The sequence below is a fragment of the Sus scrofa genome, chromosome 7, assembly GCF_054392235.1.
Source record: "Sus scrofa isolate SSC_HxYL_T2T_F1_AM1 chromosome 7, Sscrofa_HxYL_maternal_Yorkshire_Landrace_v2.0, whole genome shotgun sequence".
NCBI classification, from domain to species: domain Eukaryota; kingdom Metazoa; phylum Chordata; class Mammalia; order Artiodactyla; family Suidae; genus Sus; species Sus scrofa.
In genome coordinates this window covers 111,468,206-111,487,109 of record NC_139389.1, presented here as the reverse complement: position 1 = coordinate 111,487,109, position 18,904 = coordinate 111,468,206, and the positions used below count along the sequence as shown (strand labels likewise).

Genomic DNA, 18,904 nt, shown 5'->3' with positions numbered 1-18,904 from the left:
ATAATCAGGTCACTTTTCTGTACAACAGAAATTAATAGAACATTGTACATCAACTATAATAATTTTTTTTTAAAAAGGAAAAAAATAAAGGAGATACTTGGCGAAAAACAAAAACAAAAACACCCCAAAATCTCCTTCACAAAAGCATCATGACACAAGGAAACAGATTATGGTTCTCCCAGAGCTAGTGCAGCTGAGAGCCACAAAGGTTCGTAGCACCCACTTCTCCGGGTGGCTCAGGTAAGGGATGTGGGGGATACTTGAAGAACCCAGCACTTTCCAGGTGAGGTGGCCCAGAGGCACCTGGAGTGAGCTTCTTTGGCTTAGACACATTTGTTTTTGTGGGGAAGGATGGGTTTGTCTGGGTTTGGGCACAACCAGTTGACAGAAGAGGGCCTCAGACATGTCACAGACTCCAAGGATCTCCGGTGAACCCAGAGGAAAAGCCACAGCGTTTGTTCTCTACCTCCCCCCACACACACCTGCCTGGTTTTCACCTCACACTTGGCACGTACCAGAAAACTCCTGTTGAACGAGGGGACCACAACTATGAGAAAGATATTCAAGTAGGTTTTGTGCATTAGATGAGCATGGTGTCTGTAACGCTTGATAATTGAGGCTGTGTCTCCGCTTTCCCTCATTTAGATCTCCTTAAAATCTCTTCAGCTTTGCCCACCTATTTTAGGGTGGCCGATGGAGTCCCAGGTTAAACAGGTTAATGTTGTGATACTGTCTCAAGAGGAAACCTGAGTTGAAATAGGTCCACTCATGGCCATCATCTCGGATCAGATGAGCAGATAGGCAACAGACCCATGATGCTGGGCGGTGGAGTTAGAGACAGCCAGTTACATTTCCAGGAGTAAGGAGAGGGACAGTAAGAGCAGGGGCCACGTCCACCATGTGCCCATCACACAGCCACACACCCCAGCTCCCAGCCTGGGGAGTCCCCTGTGGGGGGAGCCTCACCACATGTGGCAGACTGAAGGAAGCGGGACGTCTACTCCTAGCTGGAGCAGGACAGCCACCAGATAATTTCCTTCTGGGAAGAACCCTGGTCCACCCCCTCATTGTTCCTAGTTCCTGGTGGAATCATTCAGGCCTGGGGAGTGGTCTCAGGTGCTCTCCGCCTCTGTACCTGGTCCTAGATATGGATTCTGTCTAGTGCCCTCTCCTCCCAGGACTTGGGACTCCACCTGGGCTTCTCTGTTGCCTGGAAACGAGACTGGGAGGCAGAAACAGTGGGGAACCTGGTAACTAACCTCAGCAGTGCTGGAAACTGTTTTGGATTATTTGGGCTCCCAAAGACACCTGTTGGCGGGAGGCAGAGCTGGCTGTGTCCTTCCTCTGGGAAAGCAGTGGCAACACCCCACTTAGCCAAGCCTACCCCCTGCAGCTTGCCCTCTGCTCCTCCCTGGTCCCACTGTCTCTCCAGGAAGCACATTGCTGTGGGAGTTGTAGGAGTTTGGCCTCAGACAGGAGGCCACCCTCATTTTCCCTGAGTTCATTCTCTCTTTAAAACCCACAGGCACTTTTTTTTTTTTTTTTTTTTTTTTTGGCTGCACCCATGGCATGGGGAAGTTTCCAGACCAGGGATTTAACCACGGCAGTGACAACACTGGATCCTGAACCACTAGGCCACCAGGAACTCTTTGATGGGCAGTTTAATCACCTTCCATTTCAAAAGTCAAGTCAGGGGACTGTTACTGATTCTTGAGCTGGGGAGATGAGGCTCTTATCTCAGGTACAGGTTTCTTGGGGACAGCCCAGGTGAGCCGCATGCAGCCAGGCAAGTCTGGAGTAACCTGAGGCAAAGGGTCCAGATGGCAGCAGGGCAGGACCGCAGGCACCACCATCTCCCTCACGACCGCTGTGTCTCATCTATCTTCCTGTGCCTCTCTCTGGCTCTGCCAGGACAAACTCGCCCCAGGAACAAGAGGGGCCCACTTTGGTCATTCTAGAGACTGGGACCCGGCCACAAAGGAGCCTGGCGTGAGAGGGGAGAACTAGGTGCCCTGGGATGGGGGCTAAAGAAAAGGGACTCATGGCCAAGAAGGGTGTCTTCCATGTGGACCAGATGTAAATATCTTCATCCCTGTTTAAACCTCAGCCATGCAGGGAAATGATGCTCAGGAATGGGACCTAAAAGTCATCTGGTTTCTTTCCCAGAAGGGACCCCAATCTCCTTACAGTGTCTCTGCCAAGAGGTGATCCTGGTTCTGCCAGGCATGGGAACGTCCACCCTCCAGGGCAGCCCGAGGTCAACTGTCACCTGGTTGGTCTGAACTAGTCTGGCAGTGGCATGCACGCTGCCCATGGAGGAGGAGACTGCTTCCAGTTCCCAGGACCAGTCACAACCAGATGGATCTCAAGTACCTAATCCTGGGACTGGTCCAGAGAATGCTGCCCCTGAAGATGAGGGGCTGGGCTGAGAGGGCCAGCGTCCCCCTCAGTGTCGCCATGGACCTGACCAATGGTCTCATGGCCTGGGTGCTCAGCTGGTCACAGAATGCCTCCTCTCCTGCTTCTCTTACCTGCTCTCCTCTGGGTCTTGTCTGATGCTCTCGGGCAGGATTTGGGGCTGACTTCTCTCCCTTGCCCTGAGGTCCCAGCGGCCCGGCCAACCACAGGGGGGGCAAGTGGCTGCTGACTCTCTCTCCTGGTCCAGACGCAGGGGGATTCCAGCTGGGAAGTGTTCACCTTCTGGAACCCAGCTCAGCCTTAACACAACAACCTGGAGGCTTGGGCTTTAATTATCCAATTTTTGGGTGGGGGGCAATTCTCTGGAGTCAGGTACAGGGGAGGGTCTGGAAAGAGACACTTGACCTTGCTCGTGGCTCTCTGTAAATGTGCCAGACACTTTACATTCATTTCATGACTGCCCGTGACACAGATAGCAGGCAACGCTCCCGCCCAGCCTCCTCCTGGCAGCCCCCTGCCACCCTCCCCACATGTAACACATGAGGGGGCTGACCCAGAAAGAGGTTCAGTGGGAAGGGAGATACAGGGCGAGAGTTCAAGGTCAAGGGCTAGGAGTTCAAGTCTTCTGCCTCTCCAGTTGGGACTCACTTATTTCCAGGCCCATTCAGCTCACCCAGCTTCTGCTCCCACACCCGCTCCCTGCCCCAGCACCAGTGGGATACAGTTTGAGAGCTAGGCCCTCAGCTCGGGGGGTGTATCTGGCTGCCGGCTGGGGTGAGACACTTGGAAGGCCTCCAAGGCCAGCAGGGACTTGTTGATGCGGCTGATGGTGGGGTAGGGAGAGAGATCCACCTTGTACCTGTGGCAGAGAAACCCCCACCTAAGCCAAGGTCTGCAGGGGCACAGGGAGGCTGCCCTGTGGGTGGTGGGGGAGCCCGGAGGCAGGGCTGGACGGGGTCCCCGAGGCTGACCGGGGAAGGACTAGGAGGGCAGCCCTGCCAGGTCAGGGAGCCTTGTTCACAGCTAGCTCTCTGGGGAGGGGCAGGGCAGATGCAGTATCAGCTTGCATCTCCTTCTCCTCCTGTCCCATCCCAGGCCATGGCTGTTTACAGAAGCTCCTGTGTATAAGGCGCAGTGCGGGGCATTTATGCACAGATCTCCCCGTCCACGTCAGCAAGCCTCTTGGGGGCAGGGAAGGGGCTAGACATTTCCGTGCCCCTCATGGTGCCTGGCAGGAGGCCTTCCCCAGGGAGGTCCTCATTTGTGCCTTTATTGAAGGGCTGACGGAGAAGAGCAGACACACCAAGTCTGGGGAGAGTGGGCTCTTGGGGTGCTTTCTTTTAGGGGTGTCCACGAGGTGAGATGCCTCTCCTAAGGAGCAGGGGCTATGATGCAGTATCACCTGGGCTGCGGTGGGCGCAGTAGGGGCGATCCCCTGACTTCTGGCCTCTTTCATGCCACAGTGGCTGGTGTGGCGGGGGCACTGGGGCCAGCTGGGGATGAAGATGGGGCCTGACTTCGGGCCTTTTGAGGGGAGGAGCCAGGAGGAAGGGGGAGCGTGGCAGCGCTCTCTCTTACCTTTCAGCATTTGCCACCTGAGGCACTAAGCACAGGTCAGCCATGGACACCTGCAAAGAGGGTTGAGTGGGCTTGTATCAGGCTGTGCTCCCCAGACTCCCACTGGTGACAGCACTGCGGTGCTGGCCTCTGGCAATCCCGTCTGCTCCTGGTCCTTCTACCCCACCCTCCTCACCTCCCCTGGGCCCCCCCGGGGTCTGTCCCTGGAGCTGAAGCCACCTCTGACAGCCACCTCTATGGATGGCTGGAGAAGGCTTGATTGCTTTTAGTGCATGGCACTCTGCTTGCTGAAACCTGCCACCATGGGCACTTAGAGAGGGCTCCTGGCAGGGAGGGGGCGCCTCTGGGTGGGGTGGGGGGCTCTGGAACCAGAATTACCACAGGGAGGACCTGTAGGAGTCAAGGGCACCTGAATCCTAGAATCTTAGCACTGGGAGGGAACAGAGACATCACTTAGTCTAAGCCCTCATCTCATGGCTGGGCCACCTCTGTGACTCAGCGATGAATACCTTCAGCTTGAATACCTCTAGGAATGAGAAACTCACTTCCTCTTGAGGCAGCTGACTGGGAGTGAGCTAAGGAGCCCCCCGCCCCCCGGCCCAGGAGCTAATGTCTGCTTTACACAGAGAGGGCGACCTTGGGTCCCTGGCTCCCCTCACCCCCACTGCAGACACCTCCTCAGGAAGCTCTCCAAGCCCTGCCTGCCTGGGGCGGGAAGGAGGTGGCTGAGTCTAAGTGGAGACAGTGGCAGCCCGAGGTCAGCCTAAGGGGAAGCTGCCGTGGGCAGGCTGGGGAGGGCTTACCTCATCTCCCATGCAGTACTTCCCCGCTGTGCTCTGCAGGATCTGCTCCAGAGCTGTGGGGAGGCACAGATGGGGAGATGAGCGTTTCTGGGCCTTGACATCCACAGCTATGAAATGGGCAGCCGAGTGCCAGGCTGGAGTGTGCGCCGGAGGGAACGCGGCAATCAGATCTCAAGAGAGCTGATGGGGACGTGGGCAGGAGGTGATGCCTCCCTGGGCTCTTCAAGTTCAGCCACCATTCCCTCCCCGCAGGGGATGTGACACGCCACTGGCCAAGGCAGCTGCTCTTACACCGATGGGCTACTGCTTTGCTGGCCTTGGCTTCCTGGCTGGTCTGGAGAGTGAAGCAGAATTTGGGCCATTCAGCTCCAAAGGGCCTCAGGTATGAGGTTCCAGAATTGCCAGAGGTTGGAGTCAGGTCTGGATGCTGTCCAGCCAATGCCTCTCTGGCCCTGCGCCTCCCCCACCCCTGCCCCATCCTCCTCTATGTCACTGTCAAGACCAAAGAGCCTGGGAGGCTGTTGCAGACGCCCAGGGCCATTTCTCTGAGAGGTCACCGTGGGGCAGCTCACAGGAGTGAGGACTCACCGTTAAAGCCAGGAGCGATGACCCGCTGGGCCCAGGTCAGCTGGTTCTCCTTTCCCACTTGATTCAGGACAGACAAGTTCTGTGTAGCCCAAGGAAAACTTGGGGTGAGCTTTGGGAGCCAGGCTGAGCCCCTCCCCTTGGCCAAGCCCCCTCAGGCATGCTCAGTTCCCCCGTGTCCCTGGCTGTACACCTGTCCTGCCCAGGCCCTGCGAGCTCCTTTCTCCCATCTGGGCCCTGAGGTGGACAGGAGGGGCGATCCCAGCGGCCCCTGTATTGTGGGAGCCCGTGACTCTGGCAGAGACGTGTAAAGGTGGGGGCACAACTCAAGGCCTCTCTCCCTTGCATCCAGTGCTTCTTCTTGACATGGTCCCTTGGGAGGAGCAGGGGTGTCATACAGGGTTGGGGGCAGCATGGGGGAGGCACATAGGGCCGGTGTTCAGGAGCTTTGGATGTCTGTCTGCTCCAACCTCCTTTGTTAAGAAAGACAAAGTGACATGGGGGCGGGGGGTGGGGGCACAGGTGCAAAGTCTGTCACACTTAGAGTGACTGCGAAATCACTCCATCTTTCTAGGGCTGTTTTCTTATTTGCAAAGTCAGGGTTTTGCACAGATGAATTGTTTTTTGCTTGTTTTATGGATGAACTTTATATATATATATGTATATATATACATATATATATTTTGTTTTACCACTGAAAACTTAAAAAAAAAAACTTAGAGAATCTGGATCTAGGATACAGAACAGGTGAAAGGGAGGCTGCTCTGGCTAAAGGTTGGGGGGCTGGGCCCTGTGTGCTCAGCCTTTCCCCGCCACCTGGCCCTTTCCCCACCTCGGCCACCTCTGCACACGTCCTTGGAAACCTGGGGCTCCTCAGAACACAGGGCCCCAGGGAGGCAGTACTTTTTGGGCTCCCACCTCTCTCTGCCATGAGGTCCAGGTCTAAGTGCCTGAGAACCCACTCTGTCCTCTCGCCACCCCTGCCCACAAGCTGGGCACCTCACGATGCGCTCCCTGCTATCAGGGGGCAAGTGTGTGAAGGTGAGAGTGCGTGAGGGGACACAAGTGTGAGAGGTGTGCAAGGGAGCAAGTGCACCGAGGCCCACCTGCAGGGGTTGGATGCCACTGGCGAGGAGGTCAGAAATCATGCGCACTTGGGCCCTCTTCTTTGGGTCCTGAGGCAGAAGTCGGGGCGTGGGCCGGGTCTCCTCCAGGTACTCAATGATGGCCAGCTGTCCAGAGGGGAGCAGTGAGGCAGGCGGAGGGCCTGGACTCCTGGACCAGAGGGGACTGCAAACCCCTCTTCTCCCCCGCCTCCAACACCAGCACCATCACCTCCCCTGATCCTCCTCCTTCTTACCCTCCTTCCCTCGAGCCCGTGAAGCCAAGAGGCTCGCTCCCCTGGTCCTACAGAACTCGGTTCCCCACATGCTTGCGTCGCCCTCCACTTCCCAAAGCAAGCAAGCAACCTCCCTCCCTTCCTCATCCCTACGAAGGGCTAGATGCCTTGGCCAGACACAGGCAAGGAAGAGCTGTGAAGTCCTCTTGTTCAGGGCACCATGCTCATGGGGGGCCTCGCAAAGCCTCCACTCACTGACTGGCTGAGGGTGATTCCATCAATCTTCAGGGCCGGCACCTGCTTCATGGGATTCAGGGCCTGGAATTCTTTGGAGAACTGTGGAGACAAGGCCCTGGTGGGCTGGGTGGCCTGGCCTGAGCTGGCTAATACAGTCTAACAAGCAGGAAGCCCCCCAGGCCTACTGGCCACCTGCACCTCCCTCCCCAGGGCAGGGCCCTGGCTCCTGGGCCCAGGGTGATACTGGGGATCCATGTACTATCCCCATCCCCAGTGGCAGCTAAGATACAGTGGCCTGGCTATGTGCTTGTTCCTGCACCTTCTTCTTTTTCTTTGCTTTTTAGGGCCACACCTATGGCATATGGAAGTTCCTAGGCTAGGAGCTACAGCTGCCAGCCTACACCACAGCAAACACACTGAGTGGGGCCAGGGATTGAACCCACATCCTCATGGATACTGGTTGAGTTCTTAACCAGTGAGCCACAATGGGAATTCCCTCTGTGCACCCTCTATGTGGCCACCAAGGCACATCCAGAGGACCCACTCACACCCACCCTCCTGGAGTCAGATCTTGAGGGGCCAGGCTGAGGTATGGAGCCTGGAACCTGGGCCCTTCCCATGGCTCCTCTTGCTGCTGAGCTTGCCATCAGCCCCACAGGGAGAGCCAGCAGCCTCCTCTGTCCATGGAGGTCATGGGGGCACAGGTGCATCTTTTGGGGTCGGAAGTCAGCACCTCCAGTGGGTCCTTTTCCAAGGCCTTTAACTCCTACACTGCGGTCTGGGGCGGCCTCCTTACCTGCTGCCCCCCATCCTTTATAAGGTTGATGGCTACTATCTCATAGTCGATGTTTTTCAAGGCCAGAGCTAGAAGAGACAGCAGACAGCGGTCGGGGGACAGCCACTGAGCACACTTCCCAGGGTGACAAGAGGGAGGGAGCTTCCTTCTCCACACTGTGGGGCAGCCCTGTCTGCTTGGTCCAGCTTCCTTGACCGCCACCTGCTCCCTGATCTCAGGGCCACGATGCTCTGCCCCTCTCACCCCTGAACTTTCTGTATCTGCAGTGGAGCCCTCACGGCCCTGGGCAGAGCCATGGGGGCCTGCGCCCTGGCACACTGCGGGTCCTGGAGGACAGCAGGGAAGTGTCCCCTTCACTCTGTCCCCTGTGGGGCCAGTGGCAAGCAGGGCTTATTTCTTGGAGACATGCAATTATTCCTTCATTAAGGCACCTGAGGGCCGAGGGAAGGCGCTCCGTGACTACGCAGGGTCCCTCTTCTGTTTAGAGAAGAATCCCTTTCTAATCCACCCTCTCTGTCCTCAGGGCTGTTTATACAGATGCCAAGCAGGGAAAGAGGGCTCTCTGGTGGTCTCAGCACATTTGCTGTCACTCCCAGTGGCTGGATTCCCTCCCCTTCTCCTTTGATGTTTTCTCCTGGTGAGGAGAGGGTAGAACACTCCTCCAGTGGAGGAGGCCAGGCGAATGCGGACACGCTTGCTTGTGCATTAAAATATGGCCATGGCCAGTGTCAGGCAAAGGAGTGGGGGGAGGAGGGTGAACCGTGTCAGGGTCTGCAGAGAGCCTGGGAGATGCTGGGCTCTTCCTCAGCACTGGCAGCTCCACCCAGGAGAGGGAAAGCTCTCTCAGGGCCAGATGGGAGGCCAATGCAGGCCCTGCAGGGACAGTGCCCATGCTGCTCGGGTCTGGCCCAGCGGGGGGCAGAGGCTCCGGACCTCGGGATGGAGTCTTCTTGGAGAAACAGGTCCTACTCCAGTGCTCTTGCCTACGGATGCCAGCTAACACCACGTGACTGTAGGAGAAGGTGGGCTGTGCAGGATGGCTTCCCGTCAGGGCCAGGCTTCTGGAAGCGGGCTGCCTGGGTTCAAATGTCATCACATTCACTAGCTGTGTGGTCTTGGGCAAGTAACTTCCTGAGCCTCGGTGTGTTTTTCAGCATCTGCAGGCAGCACGGTGCGGTAGAAAACATGGACTCTGGAGCTAGACTAGCTGGTTCAAATTGCAGCTCTGCCTCTTACTAGCACCATGACCTGGAGCAAGTTATGTAACCTTCCCGTGTCCCAGATTCCCTGCCTGTACAGTGGTGACAGTAACACCTCCCTCCTAGGGTTGTTGCGGTTTAAATGGAATCACGAACGCAAAAGCTCAGTGCCGGTCTCCCTCTGTGTGAGCTGCTATGACGCTGACCTTTGTCAAGGGCCATGTTAGCTGAGGCAGAGAAGGGTCAGACTAGGACTAACCAGAGGGCCCCAGTTTCTCCTTCCCTGCTGCCTCTGGGGTGGACACTGGCCCATTCTATTTAATTTGCCAGATGACATAAGATAAGAACTGAGGAAGGCCAGCTGTTCCCTGCCAGTTGCCAAGGACCTCTGGATTCTGCGAGCCTGCCCGAAACCTGGTTGCTAAGGGCCTCTGGAGAGCAGCGTGGGAGAGGTGGTGGGACCAAGAGAAAAGACAGCTGTCCCTTCCTTCCTCTCCTCTTGTTGGACTTCCGAGGTGGGGGTGCCATTCAAGGCCGAGGGTTCCAGAAGTTTCACCCAGGACTCCTTCCACCCACCCCACCCCACCCAGGCTCTGGTGGAGGCACAACTCTTACCAATTCGCACTCTCCACGAGCAGGAGCTTCGGAAATAGGAATAGAGGATGGGCTGAGGAGAGAGGACAAGGAGGCATGTTAGCCGCTGCTTGGTAGGTTCAGCCCCAGCCAGGGGGCTCCAAGCCAGCACTGCTTCCTCCCTGCGTTGGGGAAACTCAGGCCAGACTCAGAGCTCTCTGGAAGTCATGTGAGGTCCCTCGGCTCCAGATTGTGCTGTCACGCATTCCTGAGGTCTGACAGGTCCCCAAAGGGGCAGCCAGCCTGAAGGTGCCCTCCTTACCTTGCTGGACTCAGCCATGGTGCTGTGCTGACCCTCAGCCTCTCAGGGAATGTCCCTTCCCACAGAGCTGCAGGGCGGTCCGAGGAACCCTGAAGGGGTGGGTCCCATGAACCAATGGGAAAGCTGGGCTAAACAAGTATCAAGGGAACTTTGACTCTGGTCAGAAAGGGCATCTCTTTCCAACCTGTGGGAAGATTTTCGTTCTGGGCAGACGGGGAGGCCTGTTTTGTTTTTGTTTTTGTTTTGCTTTTTAGGGCCAAACCTGTGGCACATGGAGGTTCCCAGGCTCAGGGTAGAATCAGAGCTGCAGCTGCCAGTCTATGCCAGAGCCACAGCAAAGTAGGATCTGAGCCGTGTCTGCAGCCTACACCACAGCTCAAGGCAACACCAGATCCTTAACGAACTAAGTGAGGCCAGGGATCGAACCTGCATCTTCATGGACACTGGTTGGGTTTGTTACCACTGAGCCACAATAGGAACTCTGGGAGGCCTGGTTTTGAAGCAGCAGTTCATGCAGTGCAGGGGGCTGGGAGCTGGTATACCTGGGGTCTGGTCCCCATGCAAGAACTAGTTCTACATGACTCAGTACAAATCCCTCCGTTTCTCTAAGTTTTCAGCTCCCTCGTCTGTAAAACAAAGGGCTGCCCTAAAATGACAGCTGAATGGCTTCCGATGGTGGCAGGAAGACCAGAAAATCTAATTTTTTGATGCTTTGGTGCCCATTGCTTTCAACACTCCAACCCCCAGTGCTCCAGGCTCTCAGCTGGTCTCATAAAAATAGCTGGGGAATAGGCCCATTGACTCCAGAGCTGAAGTCACACAAGTTGGCAGCCCACAGTGTTGTTTGGTATACACTGTATTTCAAAACGTTTCAATTAGTTGCTAACATTAAAAATCACATTGTTTCCTAATACAAATCCTGTTGTCTGTTTTATTTTATTCTTTTTTCCTTTTTTTTCCTGTACCTGCAGCATATGCAAGTTCCCAGGCTAGGAGTCCAATAAAAGCTGTAGTTGCTGGCCTATGCTACAGGGACAGCAGCACTGGATCTGAGATGCATCCGTGACCTATGCCGCAGGTTGCAGCGACATGGGATCCTTAACCCATTGAGCAAGGCCAGGGATCAAACCTGCATACTGATGGACAACATGTTGGGTTCTTAACTGCTGAGCCACAATGGGAACTATGTTTTCTCTAAAAAAAAAAAAAATCTAGAGACAGTGGACTCAACTGAGTAGGAACAACTGATCAGAGCCAACGAATGATACCCTTTAGTCAGGGCATGCCCTCTCAGATCTGCCATGGCCCCCATATGGCCCACTTCTCTCATTTTTGTTAACTTGAAGCCCCTAAAGGCAGCTGGGTGTGTGACTTCTCTAGAGTTTAGGGAACTTGAAGTTAATTCCTTTGGTGCTTCTTGGTAACCAGAACTTAAAAGCAAAACCCAGTCCAGAGTTACCAGTAATTAGGACTCGTGAAGCTTCCAGCAGACACATATACATCCTTATGGATGAGTGAGAACTCAGAATGTCTTAGATCGCCCCCGTCTACCACGCCTCTGACTACAGATATTTCACCCAAGTTCTCTCTTCCATTCGCATCTCCCAGCTCACTAAGCTGCTACCTGACCATGCTTTCACCATCCCTGAACTACCAACTCTTCTACGTGGGCCATGGCACAGTGGGGAACCCATCCCTTCCCCCCAGCCCTGTCCCAAGTTGGTTCCCAAGCCTGGGAGTTCCAATCTATCCTGAAGGCAACTTTTGTGGGGCAAGTGAAGGTAGTTCTGGCAGAGGGAAGAGACAGGCAGCAGGTGTCATTGATAGTTGAGTGGCTATAACTGCATGTACTCTGTTCTGAGGTGTATCCCTTTCCTTAACTGGTGAGGTTGGTGGGGCTCCTGGGGCCAAAGCAGTGACTAGAGAGGCATAGACATTAGCTTAGAATCCTTGAAGCAATGCCTTACTTAATTACTAAATGTTACACCTTTGACCTGTGATCACAGAATGCCACTGCCCTCACATTATCTACTTATGGGCCATCAAGAGATGTAATGGAGGGCTATTCCTGCTATTTCTCTTACCGATGCAATTAACTGCACAAACCATTTCATGTTCTTTTTGCATTTGTAGAGCAAAATTTTAAGCCCATCATCACTCCTGGAGGAACTTTTTCCAATTCAAGTATCGATTCTGATCACTCTAGCAGATAGTTATTTACTTAGAAAAATAGCCTTTTAGGAGTTCCGTGGCTCAGCAGTTAATGAACCTGACTAGCATCCATGAGGATGCGGGTTCCATCCCTGGCCTCACTCACTGGGTTAAGGATCCGGTGTTGCGGTCAGCTGTGGTGTACTCTCAGATGCGGCTCTGATCCAGCCTTGCTGTGACTATGGTGTAGGCCAGTGGCTACAGCTCCGATTCAACCCCTAGCCTGGGAACATTTACATGCTATGGGTGCAGCCCTAAAAAAAAAAAAAAAAAAAAAAAAAAAAAAAAAAAAAAAAAAGAAAAAGAAAAATAGCCTTTTATTTTTTTTCTCACTTTTGTTTTTCTTTTTAAGGCTACATCCACAGCATATGGAGGTTCTCAGGCCAAGGACTGAATCTGAGCTGTAGCTGCAGCAAGGCAGATCCTTAACCCACTATATGGGGCTGGGGATCGAAGGTGCCTTACAGCATATCCCCACTATGGTGGGAACTCTCAGATTTTATTTTTAAACCATTTCTTACACACGATTTTCAAGAAAGACTCCTATAATCCCATTTGGACGTGAAAGGGTTACACATTGTGAAAGTGGTGCTATATTCCGCCTGATGTGCCACCACCTTCCTTTGAGCTCAAATAGCGGCTCTTTCACAAACTTTAATAAGTTTCAACAGGGAGCTTATTAAACATGCAGATTCTGGGTTCCTTCCTCCAGAGATTGATACAGTGGTTCTGGGGCGGGCCCAGGAGACGCAAATTAAAACCGGTTAAGTTCCCCAAGTGATTGTGATGACGAAAAGTGCCACAGCCTCCCCTCGCCCCTAGCAATGCAAACCCCTTCAAAATGCAAACAACCCTGTAAGGCCATATGTTAACCGATTGGACCTATCGTGCGGCCTGGTCGGGAAAGAGACATGCAGTGCTGCGCCAAAAAGGGAGACGAGGGACAACGTTCGGAAGTTCTAGAAGATCGGGTAGGGGGAGAAAGGTGAAGCGCAAGGGCACCAACCAAGCCCGGGACGCTACACCTGGACGCAGCGCTGCGGGGCCAATCCTGCCTCGACCACAGGCCCCAGCGGACAGCGCGCAGGCGCAGAAAGGGGCCACCGCAGCCAACAGCATGCTGGGAGTCGCTGTCGGAGCTGGGGGCGGGGCCGAGCGGCTCACCTTTGAACTCGCCCACCCAGCAAGTAGCGCCCCCTCTCCCCTGATGCGTGGCACAGACCTTCCCCGCTTGCATCTCCTAATTCAGACGACCTTTCTTCCCGACCAGGAAACTTCACGCCTAAGACTCTGACCCGTCGACGATTTAGGCCCAGTGAGATCCCGACACGTCAGAACTTCGGTTTTCGTGTCGGTAACGTGAAGGGTTGGATTAGAACGAGCTTTTAGGGCTCTTCTGGCTGGCCCCGCCCTTTCCGCCCCGCCTCCGCCCCGGGGGCTGCTGGGAATTGTAGTTCTTTGCTCCTGTTTTCTTCCGGGCCCGGCCCGCCCGGAAGTCATGCTCTGCGCCACTGGCCGCCTCCTAGCGGCCCGGGCGGCGACCGCACTCCCCGCCCAGCCTAGAGGCCGGGGCCTGGCGCCCTGCTGCCGGCGCAGGGAACTACATTTCCCAAGGAACCCCGAGAAGTCCCTTGGTAACTTCTTGGCCGGACAGCTCGCAAGACCCAGCGCGCTTGCAGGCCGGAGGGCCATCCTGAGAAGGGTAAGGATGCCACCGGCGGTGGGCGGAGGCCTGGCAGGGTCCGAGCTGCGTCCCCGGAGGGGCCGCTGTGGGTCCCAGGCTCCAAGGGCCGTGGGCGCGGATGCGGCTGCCGAGACTACAGCGCGGAGCCCCAAACGGCCTGTTCCGGGCTCGCGGCGCTTCGAGGCGGTCGGCCAGTGGGCTCTACTGGCCCTGGTGACGCTAATGTCCTTCGCCACCCGCTTCCATCGTCTGGACCAGCCGCCGCACATCTGGTGAGTAATGGGAGGGACTCGGCACCATGGCAACTGGGAGGGAATGACGCGCCTTCTCATTGGTCCGGGGCATGGAGGGGGCGGGATTCGCAGCCCAGGGACGGGGCCGCGCTGGAAGGGAAACAGGTTTCTGGCCAGGCGCAGTCTCTATGAGAGGAGTCATTTTTGCTCTGGTGAATGGCAGTGGGATTCTTTAGGATCTGAGGAAGTAGTCACATGTCTTGTAGGTTATGCTGCAACGTCTCACCTGGCTCTCAAATTGTGGCTTTGAACTTTCCCAGGAGAATCTTAGTACAGAATTTCCTAAGGCCTGAGTTCCTCTTCTACAGTAATTCCAGGCATCAGTGGAGGGGAGCATGCCTAACTGGGCGCCTTATTCTCGACAACCGAAACAACTCGTGTGTCCAAGCGTCCCAGGACCATCCTTTGAGGAGAGACATATTTCCTTAAAGGTTTTATTTTGTAGGACTAAGTTGTGGAAGTCAAATTTCATTAAGTAAACTTTAAAGTTTCCATCAAGAAGGAGGAAAAGTTTTATACTCTCTGAAAATTGTTCATTTGTTTGGCCAAGAAGTTTGTGTGTGGAGGGGTTGGATGGGTGGGGGGGTTGAGAGGGAAGGACCAGTAAGTCTTATTTCAGATAGCTGGGAAGTAGTCTAAGGCCAATCTTTTATCCATTAGCATCTGTACATAGGTGTTTAGACTGACCTCTGATTTTTGGTGTCATTGCCAATAATTACCATGAAGTCCCTCATTTAAAAAAAGAGCGACTCCCCTGCCCAATGGAAAGACATTCCATAGCACATTCTTCCCTACATTCTAACAAATTACCTGAAGGGGTGCAGGTCACTCCAGTTCAGGATTTTTTGTTAAATTTTATTTGGATCACCATCACGTTTGATTTAGATCACTGTTAGGGTGGTTTGGTTAAGTCACATGGGCAGTGAGTGTCACTGAGTAGTTTCAGCCTCAATCACTATACAGGACAAAGGTTAAGGGCCCTAGGGTGTTGGGAGAAGCATATGAATTTATATCAGTGATGTCAGTAGGAGGTTGTGCCAGTCTATGTATTTGCACACATGTGAGGGAAGTCCATGTTTGGGCGTTAATGTTGATGTTCTCAGGTACATCAGGATAGTTCAAGACTGGCCATGTCCACAGGAGTTTTTCTGATTTCATAGCAGGATGACAGACTCAGCAATAGGTCAGATTGCAAGCTATAGCTGCCACTTGACTTAGTTGTGCTGTATTAATTTTTTGCCAGGCTGGGTGCTGGGGCTAGGAGGTGAAGAGAGCATTGTTTTCCTTACAGAGACAGCATCAGGTCCTTAACCCACTGAGGTGTAATGGGAACTCTCCGTCTGCTTTTTTTTTTTAATTTTTAATTTAATTTTTAAATTTTTTTTCTTTTGTCCTTTTGAGGGCCGCACCTGTGGCATATGGAGGTTCCCAGGCTAGGGGTCAAATAGGAGCTCTTGCCGCCGGCCTACACCAGAACCACAGGATAGTTGAGCCGAGTCTGCAACCTACACCACAGCTCACGGCAACACCGGATCCTTAACCCACTGAGAGAAGCCAGGGATCGAACCCGCAACCTCATGTTTCCTAGTTGGATTCATTTCCGCTGAGCCATTATAGGAACTCCTCCATCTGCTTTTAATTTAGCCTAACCATCAGTGAACCAGACACAAGCATTAACAGGAACCTCTGAGAATCAAAGGCCCTGCTGAGCCAGCAGCTTTGCTTCAGGTGGTCAAGTGGAAGATAGTTTCTTCCAAAGGCAAAGCTGCCACTTCTCTTGAAAAATCCAGATGCCTCTAGGGCCAGGCCAGCCATACTCTTGAATATACCACTTCCATTTGCCCATTGACACTTGTTGAGCCCTTTCCTTGTTAGCCATGGATTTCAAGTTGACCCACCCCAAAGTGGCACGATCAGGCGAAAGAGCCAGAAAGTCTTCATGGGTCAGGGCCTCAGTTTCAACAAGAGCTTAGTAGATTAGAAAGGGTGTTCTTGGTGCCTGTGTCCAGCAGATGGTGCTGTTTATCCTGGAGAACCTGCTCCCCTGCCCTCCACTCCTGCCACTGCCCCCACCCCCCACCACCCCCAATTCCATCTTTAAAGCAGTAATTTCTGTTTCTCTTTCTGTGATTTATATTGTTTCTCTAGGACCACTCAGGAGGGGACAGGATCACCTCTCACTATGTGGCAGTGTCTGAATGGGGTAATCTTAGGCACATATAGGATAAATATGACTATGCAGTGGGAGCCGTAACAGTGGTTCCAAGGCCCCTACCCACAGGCCACTTTACCTTCCCTTCCCTGCTGGGACTTGGCTCAAACCCAGCAGTTGAACTTGGGTGCTTTTTTTTCCTTCTGGAACTAACAACTCTAATAGGCCTCCATCAGGAGCTGTAATGACAGCCCTTCAGAGGTCATGCCATTCCCAGGTGGGGGATGTGGGGAGGGCTGGATGCAGGGCCTGAGAGACCTTGTTTCCCCTTTAGCCCCTCGATAGGCTTGGCACCACTTCTTCCCTGTGTACTTTCCTGTCTCTGGTGAGCCCCTGAGCTTAGGAGCCCTTTTCTTTCAGTCCCTGTACACACCGCTATGGCTTGCCCTGCAGCCCTCAGCACCTTTGGTAACCTTTGCACCTAGCAAATCCTTCCCCTGCTCCAGGGGTTTGAGTAGGATGCTCCTGTACCCAATAGGTCCTTGAGCTTGGGTCCCTCTCCTCCCCGGAGTTCCCCAGCATGCCAGGGTGGGTGTGTATAGCCGGTAGTCCTCTGGGACAAGGAGACTTTAGTGCCACCTTTAATCATCTTCCTCTTTAAAGCAGCTGAGATTGTGGCGGGGCGGATCATGGGACACAGAGGGACAGAGTGGCTCTGAACCTCTCAGCAAGGCAAACTTACCTTTGGCTTGAGCACACAACTCACCCAAAGACCTTTCAGTGTTTTCATTTTACCCAGATTCTGTACTGAATAGCAGGGTCCTCACTGCTGACACCATTTATGTAAACTTTTGGGGCACCTTGATTCAGCAGCCACAGCCATTTGCCTTTCCCCTGGGGCTGCTTGGCTCATGGCCCCGTGGTTGTGATGGCATCCTTTTCTCTTGGCCCAGAAGCGCATGAGCAGTAAGCAAGGCAGCGCCCAACCACTTTCAATCCTGCCTGTCTCCACTCAGACACATTAATAGCTAGGACCGTGGAGGGCTTCTTATTACCTCCCTTCCCCCCCAGTTGGGCAAGAGCTTTCACTACCAGATTCCAGGGAGTCTTCTCTTATTCTCTCCCTCAGTCCCTGGGGCCCTTGTCCGTTCTTTTATCAAAAGCGATGACTCAGGGTCTCAAGCTCTCATCTACCCAACTTGCCAACTAAGAAGTCAGCCTGTCACTGTTGTATGGATGCTGGCAGAAGATACAGTCCTGGGTCAAGGACTTTATTTCTCACAGCACAGCAGTCAGGATGAGCATCGGTAGGTGGGCCTCAGTTCCCTTTGCTCCCAATGTCCCATGTGATGCCCGGTCTGGCTGAATGCCAGCACATGCATTGGGCTGCATCATAGCTGAGGAACACTGAGCTTGGGGAATCGGCTCTTTTATAATAAGCAGTCTGTGCTCTTTGGCCCAGAGGGAGATGCTGTCTCTTCCTGAGAAGTGGCCTGAGTCAAGAGCAGGCAGGAGCTTGCCTTCTTGGCACCTGCTGCAAGGTCCAAAGGAGCAAGAGAGCCAGGGAGGACTGTCTCCCCACCAGAAACAGGCGCGAAAGCCAGGAGGAAGTGTGAATAGTGCTACTAGTTTTGCTTCAAGTAAAACTCTTATGCCCCTTTATCAGTGTGGTTCCAAACAGACTTCAAAACTAACCCCAATGTTGGGACAGTTTAAGTAGTGCCCAGCATGCGTGGGACGTTATAGTCTCCAGAGTTCTTTCACTCTTATTACCTGATAACCTCCCTGCCAGGTGACATGGCAGATACTCTTATTGTCTTCACTGTGTAGGTGAGAAAAAAGATCCAGAGAGGGTGAGTGATTTTTGCCAGTTATGCTGACAGGAGGTGCTGGAGCTGGGATCCGATCACTCTTTTTTTTTTCCCCTGCAGATCTGTTTTGTCACACTGCTTGGAAGTTATTTCTCTCTTTGACCTCACCATGCCACCGTCCTCACTGCATGTCAGGCAGTGTGCTTAGCAGATGCAGAAGTAGATTTATCCCCCTCCTGTTGGACCCAGGAGTAAAAAAGAAAAAAAAGAACCCTACGCTTTTGGTAAAGGCGGATGTTGCCCCTTATGTTGTAGGTCAGTGGCAACTGCTCATGGAAGCTGTCCTGGGGATGGAGAGTCACTGGAAAGCAACTGTTGGAGTTTCCCTGTGGCGAAGTGGGTTAAGGATCTGGTGTTGTCACTGTAGTGGCGAGAGTCTCTGCTATGGCGAGGGTTCAATCCCTGGCCCCGGAACTTCCACATGCCCTGGGTGCGGCCAAAAAAAGAGAAGTAACTGTTCTGTGCTGCAGGGAGAGCCTACAGAAACGGCCTGGTTCTGCTGCTGTAAAGCCCCCAGTTAGGGTGTGAAGAGGTTTACTGTGGTTGTATAGAAGAACACGATTTTTGCATTGTGTTTAAAAAGCTAATGTATTAAATAACCCTTTCCACAGAAAAGAAAATCATGGACATGAGAATAGACTTGTGATTGCCAAGGGGAAAAGGGAGGGAGTGGGATGGATGGGGAGCTTGGGGTTAAGAGATGCAGACTATTCCCTTTGGAATGGATAAGCAGTGGGATCCTGCTGTATAGCACTGGGAACTCTGTCTAGTCACTTGTGATGGAGCAGGATAATGTGAGAAAAAGAATGTATATATGTATGTGTGACTGGGTCACTTTACTGT

The 18,904-nt window shown here is 53.6% G+C and overlaps 2 protein-coding genes across 21 annotated transcripts in view; one reads left to right on the top strand and one right to left on the bottom strand.

Annotated features, from left to right (window-relative positions):
- Window positions 1-1,646: 1,646 nt before the first annotated feature.
- Window positions 1,647-13,440, bottom strand: GSTZ1 (glutathione S-transferase zeta 1). Of its 18 annotated transcripts, XR_014809084.1 has the most exons (11): window positions 13,284-13,440; window positions 9,571-9,622; window positions 8,690-8,913; window positions 7,757-7,824; window positions 6,979-7,059; window positions 6,491-6,616; window positions 5,388-5,466; window positions 4,800-4,852; window positions 3,997-4,046; window positions 2,532-3,277; window positions 1,647-1,802 (listed from the first exon to the last, which is right to left on the bottom strand). XR_014809084.1 is itself a non-coding variant. In XM_084966656.1 (10 exons), the coding sequence occupies exons 3-10, from the start codon at window positions 8,847-8,849 to the stop codon at window positions 3,151-3,153; spliced, it is 744 nt and encodes a 247-aa protein (XP_084822782.1). In that variant the 5' UTR covers window positions 8,850-8,913; window positions 9,571-9,622; window positions 13,226-13,440; the 3' UTR covers window positions 1,647-3,150.
- Window positions 13,441-13,537: 97 nt separating this feature from the next.
- POMT2 (protein O-mannosyltransferase 2) overlaps window positions 13,538-18,904 on the top strand; it is a 41,714-nt gene continuing 36,347 nt past the window's right edge. For 2 of the 3 annotated variants that reach the window (XR_014811168.1, XM_001926162.7), the window contains exon 1: window positions 13,538-14,017. Coding sequence is in view for 1 of the 3 variants with exons in the window: in XM_001926162.7 (XP_001926197.6) it covers window positions 13,560-14,017 (458 nt within the window). In the remaining 2 variants the exon portion in view is untranslated. The remainder of the gene's footprint in view (window positions 14,018-18,904) is intronic. The other variant, XM_005656436.4, reaches the window with a different exon arrangement.

What these genes read in the sequence shown, in the direction of transcription:
- GSTZ1 (XM_084966656.1), bottom strand. Translation starts at nt 8,849, where the DNA reads ATGACATTTGAACCCAGGCAGCCCGCTTCCAGAAGCCTGGCCCTGACG. An exon ending in GTGGCATCCAACCCCTGCAG is followed by an intron (nt 5,467 to 6,490) that starts GTGGGCCTCGGT and finishes TGGGCTACACAG; the next exon opens with AACTTGTCTGTCCTGAATCA. An exon ending in CAGGTGGCAAATGCTGAAAG is followed by an intron (nt 3,278 to 3,996) that starts GTAAGAGAGAGC and finishes TCTCTGCCACAG; the next exon opens with GTACAAGGTGGATCTCTCTC.